At 45.9% G+C, this 22,088-nt stretch overlaps 7 protein-coding genes across 7 annotated transcripts; 5 read left to right on the forward strand and 2 right to left on the reverse strand.

Moving 5' to 3' along the window:
- Positions 1 to 1,324: 1,324 nt before the first annotated feature.
- On the reverse strand, positions 1,325 to 1,780 carry AGABI2DRAFT_211545 (hypothetical protein; the record flags this gene model as incomplete). Its single annotated transcript, XM_006456459.1, has 1 exon — positions 1,325 to 1,780. The coding sequence occupies one exon, from the start codon at positions 1,778 to 1,780 to the stop codon at positions 1,397 to 1,399; it is 384 nt and encodes a 127-aa protein (XP_006456522.1). The 3' UTR covers positions 1,325 to 1,396.
- A 1,532-nt stretch (positions 1,781 to 3,312) lies between these two features.
- AGABI2DRAFT_146340 (hypothetical protein) lies at positions 3,313 to 4,812 on the forward strand (the record flags this gene model as incomplete). The annotated part of the gene is made up of 3 exons (XM_006456460.1): positions 3,313 to 3,338; positions 3,893 to 4,574; positions 4,708 to 4,812. 3 exons carry the CDS (start codon positions 3,313 to 3,315, stop codon positions 4,810 to 4,812), a joined length of 813 nt encoding a protein of 270 aa, XP_006456523.1.
- A 3,636-nt stretch (positions 4,813 to 8,448) lies between these two features.
- Positions 8,449 to 10,026, forward strand: AGABI2DRAFT_146341 (hypothetical protein; the record flags this gene model as incomplete). The annotated part of the gene is made up of 2 exons (XM_006456461.1): positions 8,449 to 8,967; positions 9,040 to 10,026. The coding sequence occupies 2 exons, from the start codon at positions 8,449 to 8,451 to the stop codon at positions 10,024 to 10,026; spliced, it is 1,506 nt and encodes a 501-aa protein (XP_006456524.1).
- Positions 10,027 to 14,732: 4,706 nt separating this feature from the next.
- Positions 14,733 to 16,172, forward strand: AGABI2DRAFT_188439 (hypothetical protein; the record flags this gene model as incomplete). The annotated part of the gene is made up of 8 exons (XM_006456462.1): positions 14,733 to 14,790; positions 14,951 to 15,219; positions 15,366 to 15,370; positions 15,395 to 15,537; positions 15,596 to 15,786; positions 15,835 to 15,849; positions 15,904 to 15,994; positions 16,040 to 16,172. 8 exons carry the CDS (start codon positions 14,733 to 14,735, stop codon positions 16,117 to 16,119), a joined length of 852 nt encoding a protein of 283 aa, XP_006456525.1. The 3' UTR covers positions 16,120 to 16,172.
- Positions 16,173 to 16,286: 114 nt separating this feature from the next.
- On the forward strand, positions 16,287 to 17,389 carry AGABI2DRAFT_195613 (hypothetical protein). Its single transcript, XM_006456463.1, has 5 exons — positions 16,287 to 16,467; positions 16,527 to 16,574; positions 16,628 to 16,700; positions 16,757 to 16,872; positions 16,924 to 17,389. Exons 1-5 carry the CDS (start codon positions 16,312 to 16,314, stop codon positions 17,191 to 17,193), a joined length of 663 nt encoding a protein of 220 aa, XP_006456526.1. The 5' UTR covers positions 16,287 to 16,311; the 3' UTR covers positions 17,194 to 17,389.
- A 35-nt stretch (positions 17,390 to 17,424) lies between these two features.
- On the reverse strand, positions 17,425 to 19,255 carry AGABI2DRAFT_122425 (hypothetical protein; the record flags this gene model as incomplete). Its single annotated transcript, XM_006456464.1, has 13 exons — positions 17,425 to 17,740; positions 17,802 to 17,822; positions 17,873 to 17,895; positions 17,958 to 18,013; positions 18,069 to 18,162; positions 18,219 to 18,278; positions 18,336 to 18,395; positions 18,450 to 18,494; positions 18,555 to 18,784; positions 18,849 to 18,902; positions 18,950 to 19,004; positions 19,058 to 19,070; positions 19,131 to 19,255. The coding sequence occupies 13 exons, from the start codon at positions 19,253 to 19,255 to the stop codon at positions 17,425 to 17,427; spliced, it is 1,152 nt and encodes a 383-aa protein (XP_006456527.1).
- Positions 19,256 to 20,256: 1,001 nt separating this feature from the next.
- AGABI2DRAFT_195614 (hypothetical protein) lies at positions 20,257 to 22,069 on the forward strand (the record flags this gene model as incomplete). The annotated part of the gene is made up of 7 exons (XM_006456465.1): positions 20,257 to 20,314; positions 20,367 to 20,440; positions 20,497 to 20,612; positions 20,661 to 20,820; positions 20,874 to 21,528; positions 21,592 to 21,753; positions 21,809 to 22,069. Coding segments are annotated over 7 exons (1,370 nt in total), but the record flags the coding sequence as incomplete, so codon positions are not given.
- Between the last annotated feature and the right edge of the window lie 19 nt (positions 22,070 to 22,088).

The raw sequence follows: 22,088 nt of genomic DNA on the forward strand, positions 1-22,088 counted from the left end.
TCCCATGGTTTCCTAGTAGGCATTCTTTCTGATTCCTTTTGTTTGAATACTTTAAGGAACTTGTGGAACCGTCTTGGTACCACTTGCTCTACTGAGTCTATGCTTCGAATTTCTTCTTCTTCCGGCATCTCTTCTGTCATTCCTCTTACCCACATCTCTAGTTGTCCTTCTTCCTCTCTACTTCTATTTTTCCTTTGGGCGCTTATTCGTTTAGGACGTACCTGTCCAGCCCCCGCTTGTCCCGCGGTGGCTGTCTTGCTGTTATCTTCTTCTAGACGTTCTGCCTTTTCCCCATTTAATCGGTCAGCCACGTCACCGGGTGATTTCGCCCACCCCTCAGCTTTCTCTTTGGGTTGTTGTGCCAACCCCTCAGCTCCACCATTAGCACGCCTGTTACGTGCCAATTCCCTGGCAAATGCCGCCTCGACTCCTAGTGCGATTCCTTCGATGATGTTCCTGGGAGTGGTGAATCTCCCTACTGCCTTGTTCACCCGTTCGTATCTTTCTTCCTCATCTCTGATTTCTTTTTGCTCCTCTTCATACGCTTCTATCTTGGCCATAGTTGGCCCTTCCTCTTCGTCATCACTTCCTTCATATGGCATCCCAAATTCGTCTAAGGCTATTTCCTCCATTGCTGGGCATTTGTGTTTGCTCAGCAAATGTTCCGACGTTTGGGTTCCACACTCCTCGCATCTATACTGCAACACCGTTCCCCAATTTGATTTCTTTGGGAAGGAAACTAATTTCCAACCTGCATATTGCTTGTGTGACATGTCAGGCTTTTCCCTCTTTTCTTCCTCTCGTGCTTCTTTCATCAACTGCCTTGTGGATTTCTTTGGTTCCTCCATCCTTCGTATTTCTTCTTGTTTTTCTTTTGCTTTTCCTTTATCTTTGTACCCACACCCGTCTGGGCACCTGGTCATCTTTACCTCTCCTTTCTCCCAATCAATTTCCGGATTGTGCATCTGTAACCAAGGCATTCCTAATATGACCTTATTTTTTCCTAGGCCGCATATCTCGAAATGTACTCTTTCTTTATGTCCTTTGTAGTACACGTTTGCCACTACTCGGTGAGTTACTGCCCCAGATGCATTGATCGTTCCATCAACGTTTTTGACCGGGATTGGTCTTTCTAAAGGTTCCAACTTGAACCCTTCTTCGTCCGCGAACGTCTTATCCATAAACATCCCCGTTGCTCCACTATCCAACAACGCCTGTACTCCTACTCCATCATGTGTGTCCAACTTCTCTACTCCCACGTTCAGCTTAATTTCCCTTAAAGGCCGAATTGTCCTTACGAGGAAATTCTCCTCTTGTACAGTGTCACAAACATTGATTTCGTTACATAGTACATTGAATTTGTTGTAGGAAGTCCAACGAGGAGACTTGGCTTCCTTTACTCTTTTAAATTCTTTTGCTCTTCCTCGAACATCCTCTTCCAATAGTCCCGCTGCTCGTCCACATCTAACGTTCGCACATCTCGAGCCGGAGCCTTGCTCCAGCAGTTCTTGGCCATATGCCCCAATTTCCCACACTTGTAACATTTGATAGGACCTCGACTGGGCCCTGCTGCGGTGTCGACATCCATCGCGTTGGGATCTCGACGTTGAGGCTGAGGCCTCACGAAAGTGTTGTTTGGGGTATGGGTTCGTATTTGGGGCTTTGCTTGCCCCCGCCGATAGTAGTCTTCCTCCGCCTTCGCCTGTCTCCACTGCCTATCCAACTTCATGCTCCTCTCGTACCAACTCCTGATGGTAGTTGGTGGGTTCTCTGATTCCATCAACGCCTTCCTGATCCTTCCAGACAAACTTCTTTTGAATTCTTCGATGAGGGCTCGTCCCTCATATCCACTATCCCGAGCGATTCGCTTGAACTCCTGCACATGCTCCTCCGCACTTTTACTTCCTTGCTCAATCAACCTCAACTTTCCTACTGCCGTACTCTCCTCATCCGCATCTCCGAAATTGTTCCGCAAACTATCAAAAAGCTCCTCCGTGTGGGCTGGAGCTTCTTGTTCGCCGTTTTCAATCATCTCCATGATGTTCTCCTTCCAAGACTCCGCCGCTCCTCCTTGTACATACGATAGTATCCACGTCATCTGATCCCCTTGTAGTCTTCCTACCATTTTTAAACTTAGATAAATTTTGCACGCCGTTATGAAGCCACTCAGCTCCTTTCCGTCTCCTGAGAATATCTTTGGTCTTGCCACATCGATTGGTGGCGCTACTACTTGGACGATGGGGGTTTCTCCATCGTCCCCTGGTGGACCTTGTGGGCCTGGTGGACCCGGTTGCGGGTTGTTCTGCAGCTGGGCGAGTTGCTGCTGCAGTTGGGTGATGAGAGTGTGCTGAGCGTTCAGCTGATTGATTATGTCTTGGGGATTGGCCATGTCTGGCTCGTGGTATTCGGGGGGAGGTGGTTGATATAGGGGTAGGGGGGATACGGACGGTTGTCGTTGTTCTGGTTCGGATTCCTCGGATTGGGATTCCGAGGCGGATTCTTCTTCTTCCTCAGATTCGGAGGAAGGTACTCGGAATGTTCCGGGCGGTAGTCGATGAGAAATTTTGAAGAAGGTGAGGGAGGTCTTTTCCTGTCACCTGATGCGTATCCACCAATCCAATGAAGCCAATAGCCTGCTTCACTTGGATGTGTACACGAAGAGAGAAAAGGTTTTGTATTCAAGAATGGTCGCTTGACCGAAGGGATAGACTAAGATGAGAGGTATGTACGGGAACGGATTCCCACGCTAATCTAGAGAGTCACCTAAGGTGGGTCTCTCACTCCTCTGCGTGTACCAGCTGACAATGCAGCCGCAGCACAAGGTTGATACGGGAAGAAAATACAAGTATATAAAAAGCACCTCACGTGGTGAACGTCTCGTGTTTAACTAAGGCACGTGACACGCCTTAGTCTCAACGGGGTACGTTGTGACTGTACCCGATCACCCCTTAAGCCTAGGGACCGGCTATGTGTGTGGCGGCCGCGATGGCGCGCAGAGAGTAGAGGGCGAGTAGAGAGTAAAAGATGGGGAGGGCACTGTGCTGTGCGATCCCCGGAGTAGTCGAGTTCTACTGTTAGGGCGACTGTGACTGAGATGTCACAGGTCACACCTGAACTTAAGAACTATAGAGGAGAGTGACAAAAGTTATATTAGGCGTGAACCTAAGAGAACTCGACGGAGTCTTCTACAAGTTTCTACCTACTTTATATACCTAGACTATGGCGCACAGACCAACTACCCTAGGTAACTATTTATATATTGACATGGGAAAAGAAGTACGTATGGGAAAGTAACCTAATTATACATTTGACATGAGAAAAGAAGAGTGGAGTAAGAAGTAAGTAAACAAAAGTAAATTGATCATAAAAACGTCAACAACACTAAACAAACCATAAAAGTGTCCACAAGTACAAACAACTCTTAAACCGGTATTCTACTCACACAAACCATTGATGCCCGAAGTAGTTACCTAACAACGCATCACACGGACATAGTATGAAGAACCCGGATAGTTCCCAATACCGAGCCCCCCACGCTGACCACCTCTGTATTACCCACTCTTTATCCTCCTCCGCGTCCCACATTGCTAACGTCGTTCTCCCGCATTCCCTACACTGATGGCCTGATAGGCGCCAACCTACCGGCCTTGCTTCTCTCCCTATAGCCGCTGCCCTCCTCCGCCATTGTACTTGCTCCGCATGGTTCGGAGGTAGAAAAGAAAAGATAAGATCGATAAGCTCAATTGGTAGATCTGTAATTTGTGCCATTTTAGCAGTATGCCGATAGTTTAGCCTCCGTCGAACTGTAGCAGCAGAGGGAAATTATTACATAATAAAATATGTGACAGATGTGACAGCGTGACGCCGTGACATTCTGGCAAAGTTCTAACAGGTGTGGGTACAAAGACAAAGGAAAAACAAAAGAAAAACAAGAAGAAATACGAAGGATAGAGGAACCAAAGAAGTCAACACGGCAGTTGATGAAGGAAGCACGAGAGGAAGAGAAGAAGGAAAAGCCTGACATGTCACACAAGCAATATGCAGGATGGAAATTAGTTTCCTTCCCAAAGAAATCAAATTGGGGAACGGTGTTGCAATATAGATGCGAGGAGTGTGGAATCCAAACGTCGGAACACTTGCTGAGCAAACACAAATGCCCAGCAATGGAGGAAATGGCCTTAGACGAGTTTGGTATGCCATACGAAGGAAGTGATGACGAGGAAGAAGGGCCAACCATGGCCAAGATAGAAGCATATGAAGAAGAGCAGGCAGAAATCAGAGATGAGGAAGAAAGATATGAACGGGTGAACAAGGCAGTAGGGAGATTCACCACTCCTAAAAACATCATTGAAGGGATCGCATTGGGAGTTGAAGCAGCATTCGCTAGGGAATTGGCACGTAACAGGCGTGCTAATGGTAGAGCTGAGGGGTTGGCGCAACAACCCAAAGAGAAAGCTGAGGGGTGGGCACAATCACCCGGTGACGTGGCTGACCGATTAAATGGGGAAAAGGCAGAACGTCTAGAAGAAGATAACAGCAAGACAGCCACCGCGGGACAAGCGGAGGCTGGACAGGTACGTCCTAAACGAATAAGCGCCCAAAAGAAAAATAGGAGTAGAGAAGAAGGAGAGCAACTAGAAACGTGGGTGAGAGGAATGACAGAGGAGATGCCGGAGGAAGAAGAAATTCGAAGCATGGATTCAGTAGAACAAGTGGTACCAAGACGGTTCCACAAGTTCCTTAAAGTATTCAAACAAAAGGAATCGGAGAGAATGCCGACTAGGAAACCCTGGGATCATGCTATCGAATTAAAGGAAGATTTCAAACCCAAGAAAGGAAAGATATATCCCTTATCACCAAACGAAAGAGAAGAAGTTCAAGCATTCGTTAAAGATCAACTCCGAAAAGGATATATCAGACCATCGAAATCTCCCCAGACTTCGCCAGTATTCTTTGTGCCAAAAAAGGATGGAAAGAAGCGGATGGTACAGGACTATCGATTTTTAAATGATTGGACAATTAAGAACAATTATCCTTTACCTTTAATTTCTGAACTTATAGACACTATGGGTAGCAAACGATTATTTTCGAAGATAGATTTACGTTGGGGTTACAATAACATTAGGATAAAAGAGGGAGACGAGTGGAAGGCAGCCTTTACTACTTTCATGGGTGCCTTTGAACCCACTGTTATGTTTTTTGGACTTACAAATTCGCCTGCTACTTTTCAGACTATGATGAACGAACTTTTTAGGGACTTAGTAAATACTGGAAAAGTGGCTGTATTTATTGACGATATCTTGATAGGAACAGATGATGAAGAAGAGCATGATAAGGTGGTGGAAGAAGTATTGCAGAGGTTGATGGACAATGATCTATTCGCAAAACCAGAAAAATGCGAATGGAAACGAAGTGAAATGGGATTTTTGGGATGTATAATAGGGAGAAACGGAATCAAGATGGAGGAAAGGAAAGTCAAAGACGTAGTAGAGTGGCCGACTCCAAAATGCGTTAAAGATGTACAAAGATTCTTGGGACTAGCAAATTACTATCGACGGTTCATTGAAAAATTCGCCAGTATTGCAAAACCATTACACGCATTAACTAAAAAGGACAAGAAATGGAGTTGGGGAGATGAAGAAGAGGAGGCCTTTGGTACGCTAAAAGCAAGATTCACATCACATCCAATCCTAGTAGCCCCAGAATTGGATAAAGAGCTAAAGGTGGAATCGGACGCGTCGGCTTACGCCACGGGTGGAGAGTTGGCAATGAAATGTGAAGACGGAAAGTGGAGGCCGGTAGCATACATCTCCAAATCAATGACGGAGACGGAACGAAACTATGACATTCACGATAGGGAGATGCTGGGAATTATGCGGTGTTTAGAAGAATGGAGACACTTCCTGGAAGGGGCGAAACATAAGTTCGAAATTTGGACAGATCATCGCAATCTAGAATACTTCGCGAAAGCCCAACAACTAAATCGACGACAAGCCAGATGGGCCTTATATCTATCTAGATTCAATTTCGAATTAAAATTCCGCCCAGGAAAGACAATGGGGAAGGCAGACGCATTGAGCAGAAGACCTGACTTTGAACAAGGAACAAAGGACGATAACAAGGATCAAACCTTGTTGAAACCAGAGTATTTCGCAATTCGAGCAATGGAAGAAGGTCATATGCTAATCAACGCGGAGGAAGAAGGAATATTAGATGAAATCCGAAAATCAGAAGCAAAGGAAGACGACGTGGTAAAAGCAGTGGAAGAGATGAAGCGGGCAAAGGTGAAGTCGTTAAGAGGAGACGAGTGGAAACTGGAAGAAGGACTAGTGCTAAAAGAAGGAAAAGTCTATGTACCGAAAGACGAAACACTGAGGACAAAAATAATCCGACTACATCACGATACTCCCATTGCCGGACATGGAGGACAATGGAAAACAGTGGAAATGGTAACACGGAACTACTGGTGGCCAGGCGTCACTAAACAAGTCCAGAAGTACGTGGAAGGATGCGACCAATGCCAACGAAATAAGAACCGACCAACACCACCGGCAGGAAAACTAATGCCAAACCCTATCCCTACAAAACCATGGGCCGACGTATCCGTCGACTTCATAGTAAAATTACCAGAATCTCAGGGAATGGATTCGATCTTGGTGGTGTGTGATCGCTTCAGTAAAATGGCTCATTTTATCCCAACTACGGAAACGACATCAGCGCTAGGACTAGCTAAGTTGTTCAGGGATCACGTATGGAAGTTGCATGGATTACCAGAAACGGTGATCTCAGATAGGGGACCGCAATTTGCTGCAGACTTTACAAAAGAGTTGAATAAAATGTTGGGAATCGACACTAGGTTATCTACGGCGTTCCACCCACAGACGGATGGCCAAACCGAACGAACCAATCAAGAACTAGAGCAATACCTCTGATCATTTGTCGATCATAGACAAACTGATTGGCCTGATTGGTTAGCAACGGCAGAGTTTTCCTATAACAATAAAGAACAATCATCAACAAAGGAAACTCCATTTATGGTCAACGTGGGAAGACACCCAAGAACTGGTTTCGACCTTCGACGACAAGGCAACCACCCAGCAGCAGTAGATTTTGCGGACCGCATGAAACTTCAACACGAGGAAACTCAAGCGGCCCTGAAAAAGGCACAAGATGACATGCGGAGGTATGCGGATAGAGGCAGGGGAGAAGCGGTGAAGTACAAAGTAGGAGATAAAGTTCTATTGGCTACCCGGGACCTTCAAATCCAGGGACGACCTACCCGGAAACTTACGGAAAAGTTCATCGGACCATATACCATCAAGAAGATCATTTCCCCCAACGCAGTGGAAATAGATCTTCCCCGATCTATTCGGATTCATCCGGTGGTTAACGTCAGCCGAATAGTACTATATCGAGAACAAGTGGATGGACAAGGAAGTAGACTGGCACCGGCCGTAGAAATAGAAGGAGAACAGGAGTGGGAAGTGGAGAAAATCCTTAACGCCAAATGGCTCCGCGGAAAGAAGCGGTACTTAGTACGATGGAAAGGGTATACGGCAGAAGCAGACTCGTGGGAACCCGAGGAAAACTTGGCTAACGCCAAAGAATTGATTACTGAATTCCACCAACTCTATGGGGAACTCAATAGGATACAGCACGTTCTACGTGACACCGGGTTCCAAGAAAGGGAACTACCTAATCGATTTACAGCCAAGACTTTATTCGGATGGGATGACAAACAGTTTGATGCCGAATATCTTAAGAAGTTGGAACGAAATTGGCGAACGTGGAGGTCTTGAAGGGTCGTCTCCGGAGGAGCCGACTTTAAGGAGGGGGTACTGTTAGAACCTTGCCAGAATGTCACGGCGTCACGCTGTCACATCTGTCACATATTTTATTATGTAATAATTTCCCTCTGCTGCTACAGTTCGACGGAGGCTAAACTATCGGCATACTGCTAAAATGGCGCAAGCTACAGATCTACCAATTGAACTCGTTGATTTAATCTTATCTTTCTTACCTCCGAATCATGCGGAGCAAGTACAATGGCGGAGGAGGGCAGCGGCCATAGGGAGGGAACCTAGGCCAACGGACTGGAACCTATCCGGTCACCAGTGTAGAATATGCGGAAGGATGACGTTAGCAATGTGGGACGCGGAAGAGGGAAAGGCGTGGGTAATCCAGAGATGGTCAGCGTGGGGGGCTAGGTATTGGGAACTAGCAGGGTTCTTCATACTATGTCCGTGCAATGCGTTGATAGGAAATTACTTAGGTTCACGCCTAATATAACTTTTGTCACTTTCCTCTATAGTTCTTAAGTTCAGGTGTGACCTGTGACATCTCAGTCACAGTCGCCCTAACACAGATGGGAGTCGCATCGAACGTAACACAGCAGGACTCAAGGCGGCGATTGATATAAAATTAGGCATTCGAGACATCCCACCACACATGACGCAAATATCAACAGCCGTCAACTCTTTTGTTGGGGCAGTAGAAGAAGAAAAGATGGTTTGGGGAGCTATTGTGGAGGTAGAAGAAGTCAAGGATGAAGGGGAGGCGGATGGTTTTGTAACGACCAGAGCTCAGAAAAAGAGTAGCGAAGGCGAGAGGAAAGACAATGGGAAAAGGACTAACAGTGATAGGAGTGGAGAAGTGGAAAGGAAGATGATAGAACCGGCTTATCGTTTTGAGTCCAAGATTGCAGACCCGGAGGCTGCCCAACAAATGCTGAAACGAATCCTTGACGTTGAGGTACCAAATATCAAAGTACGGGATCTGTTATCACTTAGCGGGGACCTTCGTAAACACATGGTGGAGAATACTCGAACCCAGAAAGCACCTGTGGCCAGCTCAGCGCTCATCACTACGCCGGATACAGTGGAGTTTTCGACACCACTTCGAGAAGTGGAAGTAACTATTATGGGGAAGCAGAAAGAGTATGGGTTACTAGATGAAGGATCGGAGATTGTTATTCTGCGGGAAGACTTACGACAGGAGTTGGGAGCTGAATTAAACAAGGAACGTTGAATGATGATGCAGACTGCGAATGGAGAAAAGGAGGCAATGTTAGGCTGTGTGGAATATCTAGAGCTGGAGGTAGGAGGTGTGAAGACCTACGCACATGCATTTGTGGTACCGAGAGCGCCGTATCGTTTGCTGTTAGGAAGACCGTGGCAGAAGGGAGTAAAATTGGGAAAAGTGGAACGGGAAGACGGTAGTATGGAGGTGGTTATAACGGATCCAGGAGAAGAGAAGAAGGTGGTGGTGTTGACAAGAGAGCGGAAACCTGGGAAGATGAAAGCAGGATTAGCAGTGTTGGGAGGAATGACGTGGGGAGGAAAGAGGCTGGAGATGGAAGGAGGAGAAAATTCGCTCACAGAAACAATTCTTGGAGATACATTCATGTACGACATGGAAGCCCAATGTCTCGCATACAAGAAAGTGGCCAACAAGGTACGGCCAGTACCAGGAACCATGCCTAGCGATATCAGGATCATTCGAAAATTTCCCGAAGACCCATTGGAAACCTTACCGAAGATATCACCATTCCCACCAAAATTTTCACCAGGACTTCGTTTGACGCAGGAGCGGATGGATCAACTTGGATTGTTCTCGAGTGAGTTTTTGTGGGAGGAAGAAAAGAAGTTGGTGGCAAGAGTGCTGTTGATGAATGAAAAAGGGTTAGCCTGGGATGAAACAGAAAAAGGAAGGTTTCGAGACGAATATTTCTCACCGGTGAAAATACCTGTTCAGGAACATGTTCCATGGACCCGAAAATCGTTACCAATTCCTCCTGGAATCCGAGAGAAAGTCATTGATCTTGTACGCAAGAAAGTCGAGTCAGGAGTTTACGAACCTTCATACAGTTCCTACCGCCACCAATGGTTTACGGTCGCCAAGAAAGATGGAAACGTTCGCATCGTTCATAACTTGACACCCCTCAATGCAGTCACCATTCGGGACTCCCAGGAACCACCTCTCGTCTATCTTTACGCAGAGCAATGTGCTGCTCGAGCCATCTGTTAGGGCGACTGTGACTGAGATGTCACAGGTCACACCTGAACTTAAGAACTATCGAGGAAAGTGACAAAAGTTATATTAGGCGTGAACCTAAGAGAACTCGACAGAGTCTTCTACAAGTTTCTACCTACTTTATATACCTAGACTACGGCGCACAGACCAACTACCCTAGGTAACTTTATTTATATACTGACATGTGAAAAGAAGTACGTATGAGAAAATAAACTAATTATACATTTGACATGAGAAAAGAAGAGTGGAGTAAGAAGTAAGTAAACACAAGTACATTGATCATAAAAACGTCAACAATACCAAACAAACCATAAAAGTGTCCACAGGTACAAACAACTATCTAAGGACGTAACCTTTCGTACCAATCCCTGCCGAAGTATGTTGCCATTACTTCTCCACACGGGCACATCGTAAAGAACCGGACCGGTTCCCAACGACGGAAGTCCGGGTTATTCCATCGCTGCAAAATCCAGGGTCTCTCCAATACTTCGTCCCACATTATCAACGTCACTCTTCCACACACTACGCACCTACGATCCTCTAACCTCCATCCGTCTGGTCGGGGTTCTCTTCCGATAGCCACCGCTGCTCTCCTCCACTGTACTTGCTCCGCATGGTTCGGAGGTAGGAAAGAAAAGATAAGATCAATGAGCTCAATTGGTAAATCTGTAGCTTGCGCCATTTTAGCAGTATGCCGATAGTTTAGCCTCCGTCGAACTGTAGCAGCAGAGGGAAATTATTACATAATAAAATATGTGACAGATGTGACAGCGTGACGCCGTGACATTCTGGCAAAGTTCTAACACCATCTATTCGGGACTGGACTTGTTTGTCGGATACGATCATCGTACATTGGCTGAGGAATCTCGTGACTACACCACCTTTGATACCCCCCTCGGCACCATGCGTTTGACAGTTCTTCCCCAGGGATGGACTGGTTCAGTCGGTATCTTCCACAACGACGTTGCATTCATACTCCAACACGAAACTGATAGGGCACCAAACTTCTTAGATGACATCACCCTGTTAGGACCGAAATCGCGCTATGAGAAACCGGATGGAACTTACCAAACTATCCCCGAGAACTCAAACATCCGTCGTTTCGTGTGGGAGCATGCCGTCGATCTGAACCGTGTCCTCCATCGTCTTGTTCATGCAGGAGCTACAGTATCAGCAAAGAAACTTCAACTTTGTCAGCCAGAAATCATTGTTGTTGGAAGAAAATGCATGTACGAGGGACAAGAGCCAGATGCTACAACGGTGGAGAAAGTCTTGAAGTGGCCAGAATGTAGGAACGTTTCGGAGGTACGGGGATTTCTAGGAATGGCAGGGACAGTGAGGAATTGGATTAAAAACTTTGCGGAGGTGGCGGATCCATTAACAAAGCTTACTCGAGTGACGAAGGAGGAATTTACTTGGGGAGAGAAACAAAAGTTAGCAATGGAGGAGATGAAGAAACGGGTAGCTACCTGCGAAGCAATTCGGCCGATTGACCATTCACTCCCTTTCGACGTCATCTTATCGGTCGACACATCAGTTATTGCAGTTGGTTTCATTCTTGCCCAACTGGATGAAAACAAACGTCGGCGGCCTGCTCGCTTTGGATCAATTGCATGGAACGAAAGAATTTCTCGTTACTCACAGTCGAAGCTTGAATTATACGGCCTCTTTCGTGCGCTCAACGCAACAAAGCTCTGGATAATTGGATCGAAGAAGTTAGTTGTCGAAGTCGATGCAGCATACATAAAGGGAATGTTGAACAAACCTGATCTTCATCCAAACGCTGCGATGAATCGATGGATTTCGGCTATCTTGATGTTTGATTTCGAGCTTGTACACGTTCCGGGAGTGAAACATAAAGGTCCGGATGGTCTATCAAGGAGGAGAGCAGCGGAAGAAGAGGGAGAACTGTTAGGAGAAGGCATAGAAGAGGCGGAAGACTGGGTCGACGACGTACTAGGTTGTGGTGTATGGGTCGCAGGAGGCTGGGAAACTGAGAAGAGAGTACAGGTTTTGTCAACATCAAGTGACGAGGACGTCACTAGCGGAAAGAAAGGGGGAGAAGGGAAAGAAGAACAACATGAAGGATACGACGGATATTTGGAAAAACAAAGAGGGAAATCGGAGGAAAAAGATGAGAAGTTAGAGAGGGTCAGAACATTCTTGGGAACAATGAAGTTACCAGAAGAACTCACAGGGAAAGAACGGCAAGGATTCATCAAGTATGCGGGCAAGTTCTTCGTGAAAGGAGACGGAATGTGGAAGAAGGAGAATAAGGGAAGGCATCAACAAGTCGTGCAAGACAATAGAAGACGTTACTCGTTGTTGGTTGAGGCACATGATCAATTAGGTCATAGGGGCTTTTATGCTACGCGACGAACATTGCTGGACCGATTCTGGTGGCCCGATATCGAGGATGATGTTCGTTGGTTTGTTTCAACGTGCCATGCTTGCCAAATCTGTTCACTCGAGAACGTAGTCATGCCCCCAACCGTTCAAATTCCAGCACCACTTTTCAGAAAAGCTCACATCGACACTATGCACATGCCGTCGGCTCACGGTTATAAATATATCGTTCAAGCACGAGATAGTCTAACAGGATGGGTTGAATGGAGAATGTTGACGAAGGAAACAGGGAAAACGCTCGGAAAGTTTATTTTCGAAGAGATATTATGTAGATGGGGGGCACTCGAAGAAATCGTAACCGATAACGGCACTCCCTACGTCGCGGCACTCGAATGGCTAGCAAAACGTTATCATATCCATCACATCAGAATCTCAGCCTATAACTCACAGTCAAACGGTATCGTGGAAACAGCACATCGACCTATCAGGGATGGATTAGTAAAGCTTTGCGCAGGAGAAATCAAAAAATGGCCAGAATACGCACCTTACATCTTCTGGGCTGACCGGGTGACAACTAGGAGATCCACCGGTTTGACACCATATTACGCTGTTCATGGAATAGAACCACTTCTCCCGTTCGACATCTCTGAGGCGACGTTCTTGGCACCTGCTATCACATCCCCTCTCTCGGACTCTGACTTAGTCGCTACACATGCACGTTCCCTTCAAAAACGAGATGAGGATTTAGCCATGATTCATGATCGTGTTCTTTCAGCTCGCTATACATCCATTCAAGACTTCACAAAGAAGAATGAGCATCGGATTCGGGACTATGACTTCAAAATCGGTGAATTGGTCTTAGTGCTCAACAAGAAAATTGAACCCGAGGTCGGCCGTAAATGCAAACCACGCTATTTCGGACCTATGGTAGTTATCAAACGACTTCGCAGTAGAGCCTATATACTTGCCGAAGTCAATGGAGCAATTTCAAAACTCAAATTTGCTGCCTTTCGTCTCATCCCCTATCACCCTCGCTCGCACAAATATCTTGAAATCACGGAGTTCATCAACGGAGAAGACCTAGCCGGCATAGCAGAAGAAGAAGATGAGTCGGAAAGGGAGTGACGAGGACGTCACACTTAGAAAGAAAGGGGGAGATGTGGGGGAAGTGGCTCGGCTAGAAGGGGAAAGAGCATCAGAGTGCACGACGCGTGGACCGTGCACGCTCACACGCTGATGACGCGTCGACCATCGGCATGCACTGGTGCACTCGGCGGGTTTCCGTGTTTTCTTGTTATGTTTTCGGTGGCTCATGCCACTCGTGCTTGGACCTAGAGTAAAACCTATATAAACTGCCTCTTAATTCGTAGTTAGGCATCTCATTTTCTTGCTCTCAATCTCATTCCTGTATCCTCAACTCAGCTTAATTCAATCTTATTAATTTCTCTCATCGAAAACTTATTTCTGTTACTCGAAACTCTCCCTCCATCTCTCGGCAACATATCCCCTCTCGAACTCGAAGTCAACCCCACAACTGCGTACGTTTCTTGGTGGTTGTATCCGCTCTATTGCCATGTATTGTTTGAAAGACAATTGCCTGGTTGCCTGAGAACAATGAGAACAATAGAACCCTACAATGAGTGGAAATGAAATCATGGGTCCTTGTTTGAAGTCTGAATTGCGTATGTTATATGTTTGATTAAGCATTCTTCCAGCGTTGGTCACCTGCTGTATTGCCTCAATTTTGAAAGGAACAAAGGGAACTCAAACCAGCATGGGTGAAAGTCGCCAACTAAGGGCTAACAGTCAATTGACACCACTGTCCCGTATATCTATCCTATACACTATTTACCAATTGCGGGAGCTTATATGGTTAAGGATATTTAGTGGAAGCCTATTCCAAATTGATCCCAGGGACGGTGGAATCTAGGAAAGGTATACAAGTTGCTTTAAACGAAACTTTCGTCCGTCTCCGTTAATAAATCCCTCATCTTTGCGGAATCGACTCGGAGAACGGGTATTATATCCTTTTTGATAGCCATTACCAGTGTACGCCGAACACGGCCATTCTATAATGTGTAATTTAAGCTCACTGGGCGTAGCTAGTGCCCACCGGATCTAATTGTCACGATTTGGATCCCGGACGTTGGGTAACTAGTTCTTTACGCTCTAGCCACCGGCCCTTGGCGTACTCGTTTATCTTCTTGACTGGGCTGAGAGATATATTGCCAGTAGTTAAAAATGCCTATGGTTTGGAACTTCTCTTTTTTCACCCTTCAAATTCCTGCTTGACTCGAAATTCGCCGCTCCATCCCTCTTTTTTAATTGATATTTCTGCTTGGTTGAAACCAAAAATGAAAAATGAAACATTTCAAATAGATGCAGCGCAAGTCGTAGCGCTATTTATGGAGAGCATATTCTACGGGTGAGCGCTTGAGCACCCAGAATGTTTTAATGACCAACGCTTTTTCTTTCATTTGACTCCCATTCACGATTTTCAGTAAGTTTCAGCGCTCGCCTAGTGAATATGAATGACCCATAATTGATCGCTCTTGACTAGGAATATTTCTAGTGACATTCTTCGCCTGCCTTCGAGTCCTGACGACCACTGAAGGAAGATTCAAACCTCTCCGGCATATACATCTGAAAATGTTGCTCGCTGCTATTATCATGTTCGTTTGTGCATCCTTGGATGTCGCATTTCACCTACGTCACAACCTTGATGTTTTTACCGCCTCCCGGAGCAACGCAGTCGAAGAATTCTCCAAGACATCGAGTTGGATAAACGTGATAAGTATGGGGTGCTATGTCGTGCAGACGTTTGTGGGTGATAGCATTCTGGTACGCATCCTATATTTTCTGCTCCATATTGTTGCATGGACTGATTTCACGAAGTTATATCGGTGTTGGATCCTTTGGGGCCGGAACTGGTTCGTGATTTTGGCTCCCGCAGCTTCCTGGTTGGCCGGTACGGGTAAGTCTTTCAGTTATTGTAACAAACCCTTCATCAAACCAGTGATCATTTAGCGTGTGGCATTTTGACGGTCTATACAGAAGCCACCTTAAGAAACAATAAGGCTTTACTTAATGCTTCAAATTTAGTTCCCTTCATTACGAGTATGCTCAGCTTGACGTTGGTCACTAACCTTTGTACGACATGTAAGTTCCCACAAGATTCAACGAAACAATTGTGCTTCATTTACCGGAACGGCAATAGCCCTGATGGTTTATCGTATTCAAGTCATCAGAAATAGATTGAAACGCGAATCGAATTCGACCACTTACGCTCCTTTGACAAATGTGATGCGACTGTTGATCGAGTCCGGGTTGCTGTACACGTCTTCAATCGCCATTCTGTTCGTTCTGTATACATTGTCTAATAATGGACAATATGGCGTATCTAACGCGGTAAGTATGGTTTTTCATCAGTTGCTTGATGATAATTAACTTGACTAGGTTGTCCAGATCATCGTGAGTCCTGTCAAGTTTCTGATTTTATGAGTTAACCGCCGGCATGAGTGACAGGGAATCACCTTCAATCTGATCATAACTCGAGTGGACCGCGGAGAAGCCACTCAACCAGCTTCGCAGAACACTCAGACAGGAACAACCGTGCGTCTGCATGCCATCAACATTCAGACAACAGTTTCTCGGTTTTCAGATCCTATGGAGACACCGAGAGTCATTGGAGATGGCGGGGATAGTGGTAGTAGCTGCAAGGAAGATTTGCATTCCTATTAGATTTCGCCAATTTAAAAAATCAGCGAATTAGTTAACCATTTGACGTGTTGCTCGTTGGTCGAAGTCTTGGTCGAAGTAGCCTCGGTCGGATGTCTCCGAATAATTTCCACTTCTGGAAGTGATCCGGAGCTTACCCTAACCGAACAGACTGCACTCTGCCTCGCTCCACTTTATTCGTTCATTTCCTTCAACATGCCCCCAACAGCCCCAGCGTCGCAGCCCATGAACGTCAAGTTACTCCTCATCGGTAATTCTTCTGTTGGAAAGTCGAGCCTATTGCTCCGGTTCTCGGATGAACAATGGCTTCCTGAAGACGAGAGTAGCGCAACCATTGGTGTTGATTTTCGGGTGCGTTATACTTCAAAATTGTCAGAGGACAAGTTATTGATCACGTTAACATCAACCAGGTTCATAAAATGGAGGTGAAGGGAAAGAAGATCAAACTGAGTATTTGGGTAAATCATCCTCTTATTCCATCACGATTCACGAATCTGAAGTCATTCCTAAGGATACTGCTGGTCAGGAACGGTTTAGAACAATTACATCGTCTTACTATCGTGGCGCTCAGGGAATTATACTCGGTATGCATCAGGCATAACGCGTACTCCCTCCCTAAAGTTAACATTGTTACCCTTAGTTTATGATGTCTCGAATCGCGAGACATTCGAAGCCCTGCCACGCTGGTACAGCGAACTTGAAACTTATGTGTCCAGTTCTGTCATCAAGATTCTCGTTGGCAATAAACTAGACAAGGTTTCTACTCTTCTTCGATTGACTTGAAGGGCCCAAATTGACCATTTTTAGGAATTTTCACGTCAGGTAACCGCTGCAGAAGGCCAGCAATTTGCCGAACGTATGGGCTCCCTCTTTATAGAAGCCTCTGCAAAGACGTCAGTAGGAGTGAAAGAAGTGTTTACTGAAGTCGTCGAGAAGATCCTCGAAACACCTGAACTTTGGGCTAACAGTACGAAACATAGCACAAGTAATGGGAATGGTGGAATGCCTGGTGGAGTGCAGGTACTAGACCTACGAAATGATGCCCCTCCACAAGATGCTGGTGGTTGCAGTTGCTGAGTGCCTCGTGGCATCATTTTTGACGAATAATTGGCCGAACTCATACATCATGACACCCTCACAGTACAGTGCGCTTTGTATATCACTTGTTTAATGGATGGTCTACTCAAATACCCTATTTGTTACCTTCGAAATAATTCACAATGTACGGCAATGACCACCAAGAATGTGGTGATCAGTGACTGCACAAAACTTCAAACACTTGTAACTCCAAAGTCAAATTGCGATCTCTCACTTCCCCACTGATGGTCGTGTAGCTTCGCTAGCTGGATTGAATCCGGACGCTAACGATTCGCTCGCTTTACCCTCGCCTCCGAACTGGACTCGGACTGGTGGCTCTGCGAACTGCATGTTAGATAGTTCGCCAATGTTTGCGGATTCCACTTTTGGGTGAGTCAACTTTGAATTGTTTTTGGAAGCGGTCGCCGTGGAGTCGGATATTGCTGAAGTGTATACAACACCCAGCTCATGCGATGCTCCATATTCTAAGCCTCGATTGTCACGGCGAATGCGCTGATTCAAGAGGACCATGAAACAGTTGCTGTATCTGCGAGATTTTCGAGTGAGTTGATGAGTTCAGCTATCTGGTGTGCAATTCGTAAACGAACAGTTTGCCAATAACGTATCCACTTGAAGTCAACATCAGCAGATTGCAATGGTGCGAGGAATAGTTACTGACCCAGTCAAGTATACATTGGTGCGCTGACTTTTTTTGAGTACCAATGCAAGAAAAGATAAACCGAGCTTGAAATACAGGAACTCACCGGAGGTGCAATTGGTGGCAACACAAACATCATTGCGCTTGCCATTGCCACGGCCGCTACGGGAAGAACGTGTCAGTCAACTTTGTCATCAACGAAAAATGCCTGTTTTACTCGTCAAAAAGTTTGTTTCGAGGGAGAGAATGAGTACACGTTTCATTAACGTGACAGTCTTCGTCCTTAGGCCATAGGGTCTCAGCTTCAATAACTAGTTATTTGAGACGGTTAGTACATGCCACTCTCACTGATCGAGAGTTATATCACCAGATAAGTCATGGATGATGCAATGAGGAGGTCTGTAACAGCGCTCGACCATAGCCAAAGCTGTGAAATCCGCACCAGTTGAGCAAACTCATAAAGTCGAACAGAAATAAAACTGACCATGACAGGCGCAGTAAGACTAGGCTTGATATTTGTCAACCGACGCACCACAACAGCGTCCTGATTAATCGCGATTTAGACAAGCAAGCATTAATATCCAGAAGTATCACATACATAGATCCCAAGGAAGATTCCGCTCGCTCCACCTACGAAAGCAAACTATTCATCGTCTCTTTGAGTCCTGACGGTCTGAGTACTCATACTGAAAATGAAACTCACGAACGCAATCAAAGCTGGTATAACCGTGCTCTTGCTCAAAACTCTGACTCTCCAACAATAGACCATTTGGACAATGAACGCTATGAGGCCGTCCATAAAAGGTGAATCGATGCTCGCCGTACCAAATTCAAGTAAAGCCTCGACATTGCCGAAACCGTAGACGAACCAATTGAAAGCGTCTACCATTGTCAATATTGCCTGAGCGGTGTCGAGTGCGAAAAGCAGATGAACTTGAGTTGGGCGTCAATCAGAGAAACTTGGGAATAACCACGTTGAGTGGGAAGAATGGCCTACCGACTATTTGGAGAATCTTTTTATCTTTGCTCGCCGAGTAGGAGCAATACATAACTGATTCCAACGTTAGAATAGGGAATGTAAGATACTAAATGACCCACTATATTGCATGACAAGAATACCGAAGAGCCACCAATTGAGGATAATGCCAACCATCTGTAGGTTCAGCTCGGTCAGGACCGCCGAATCGGCTACCACAAAAGGCGTACCGGAGGACCCGTACTACCATGTCGTTGATATTTAATACAATACATTGAACCCTTGACGAAGTTACACACTCACTTTAATGCACTTGTTGCTGGACCAGGGCCGGGGACGTCGACCATTGCGTTAGACCAGTAAGAAGATCTGGTACCCAAGTTCTTTGGCCAGAGCTTCGTTAGAAGGTCCTTATATATGACAGACATATTAAATCAACGCTCAGGGTGCAAGGCAATGCTTGTATCAGCGTCAATAATACCACATAGGGATTCGTAACCCATAAAAGAGGATTAGATGCCCACAGTCGCACTGGAATTGTGCGAAAAGCCCGTCGGAGCGAGAGAAAAAGTACTAATTTTGGAGACTCAGCTGCCGTGCATCATGTTATATGGGGTGCTGGTGATGTAGTACTGTTGAGATATCAAACAATGAATAAATAGACGATACTAATGATACGTGAGTGCATATCTGTCGAAAAGCGGAGATTAGCCCGATCATGCTAAACCATTTGACGTTTGCCTACATAACCCGGTCAGATACTACAGCCCCCTAGTGGTTATGCCCCGTCATGGTCCAGTACATAGAATGAGCCAGTTGTGGTCCTTGTGGATCGGAGAAGGTCAGGCTATTTTTGGATCAGGCAAATCATCAGGCCGATTTTGATGTCTAATGCAGCTTTGAAAGGTTTAATGATTCTCAGGTCAGAACCACGGCGGCAAATTCGAAGTTACGAAGTTCATGGTGAAACAAACTGCGGTTTTTTCGAGTCTGTCTCAATTAGAGCAAAAAGTGATCCAGGGCTGAACCAGTTCCTGGCAAGATAAAGAAAGCAGGTGCTTTATGATCGCGCTGACATGCATTTTTTGCGTTGTTTATTATTCGCAGAAGATATATGACGATTATGAGGTGTGAAATTCTTGTCTGAATGAGGCTCGCTGTCGACCTGTGCCAAGCAAATGTCAAAAGAAAAAATGATAGATGTAGCTGGAGCTGGAAAAGTCATGCCTCGACGACGGTGAGAGCAAGATATTTTCCTGTCCGCGGTTCATGTTGCCATTTTCTCAGATGATTGTCGGTGAGGCAGATTCCTTCCTGTCTGCCGCGGCGTGTAAATGAGCTGACTGTGTCCGGTATCTTATCTTATCTGCAATGTTATGACTAAGCTGGTGATGGTCGGGGATCTGTTCAAGTCGGTCAACCACTGCTGCGATGGCTGAACGCACCAACTCCAACATGCTCTTCGCAAACTTCAATCAAGACTTTTCGTGCGCAACAAGTCTTAGATATCTTTGGTTATGTACTTACTTTGACGGCTAGCTGCATCTCGGTCGGCACTAGGAAAGGCTACAGCATCACCAACTGCGATCCTTTTGGCCGGGTCTACACCATGAGTTAGTTTCATCAGTACAAAAACCCAGTCCAACACAGTCTTAGGTTTTTCCCTTAGATGATGGCGCAAGAGGAATCGTAGAGATGCTCTTCTGCACGTCCCTCATCGCATTGGTCGGCGCTGCTGACCAGCCCCAGTCAAGTCCGAGGAAGCTCCAAATCGTCAACACAAAGGTTTAACCTCCGCTACGTTTACTGCAACGTGTACTCATATTTTGGTAGCGCCAGTCAATGATTTGCGAGCTGTTGTTCCCTTCATCAATATTAGCTGTCAAGCTGAACCGGAAAACATTAGTCATTGTGCTAGAGACGGAGATATATATCTATGACATCTCAAATATGCGGCTACTTCATGTCATAGAGACGACACCAAATCCAGATGGTACGTCGTTCGCTCTCTTGACGCCAAAGTCGACTGACGTTTTGATAAAACAGCAATATGTGCCCTCTCACCTTCGACTTCCAATTCCTACCTCGCGTATCCATCACCCGTGCCTTCTCCAACGTCCCCGCTAGCACCTGCTAATACCAACAATGGCGCTTCCTCAGCATCTGGATCCGGTTCTCCCAAGGCGGCATCTTCCAATTCATCCCCACATACCACCACCTCCACATTGTCCGCCAATTCACAACACCAATCTGGTGATGTACTTCTTTTCTCAACGCGTTCCCTAACAGTAGCAAACGTAATTCAAGCCCACAAAGCACCTATCTCGTTCCTCTCCATCGATTCAACCGGTACTCTACTCGCAACTTCATCTGACAAAGGTACTGTCATTCGAGTATGGAGCATCCCCGGCGCGGAAAAGCTGTACCAATTTCGTCGAGGGACCAGGGAAACGAAGATTTATTCGATGAATTTCAATTTGGTTGGAACGTTGTTGGCTGTGAGTTCGGCCCATGATACTGTGCATATCTTCAAGTTAGGAAGTCGCGGGAAAGGTGGAAATCCATCACAAACGAGCAACCCTTCACCTGGGTCGAGTGGTGCTGTTAGCCCACCAGAATCGTTAGACGGTCATATAAGTCCACAAGGCCTAGATGGCGGTTATGATGCATATGTGGAAAAGAAGAAATCGGGTAGCGTCTCGTGCGTTTCTCTCTTTTCTCCCAGAAATATATCGATTGAATAAGAAAATTTCAATTCTCGAAGGTCGAGTCTACGGAGAAAGTCGTTACAAATGACTAAAACCCTATCACACTCCGTTGGGGGATATCTACCCAATACATTGACAGAAATGTGGGAGCCGTCAAGGGATTTCGCGTTCCTCAAACTACCGACAAGCGGTGCTCGAACAATTGTTGCTCTTTCTGGGTAATTATCGTCCTTTCTCAAAGACCACTATATGTATTCAAAGAGTAATTTCCAGTACAATGCCACAAGTCATGGTTCTCTCGTCAGAAGGTTACTTTTATTCGTATAGCATTGATCTGGAAAATGGTGGGGAGTGTACGTTGCTGAAGCAGTATAGCCTTTTGGATTCTGGGGATGAGAGTTTGGGTAATGGGGACTAGCAGTGTTCCTCGGTTTTTTCGTATCTGAATTCTGTTGCTTCCCATTATCATAACGTTAAGTTGATTATAACTTTTAAGTTTGCGTGTGAAATATATTCGATCCTCACTGGTCGAAAGCCGGCGTTTATACGGGCG

This window comes from Agaricus bisporus, assembly GCF_000300575.1.
Source record: "Agaricus bisporus var. bisporus H97 unplaced genomic scaffold AGABI2scaffold_13, whole genome shotgun sequence".
NCBI lineage: Eukaryota > Fungi > Basidiomycota > Agaricomycetes > Agaricales > Agaricaceae > Agaricus > Agaricus bisporus.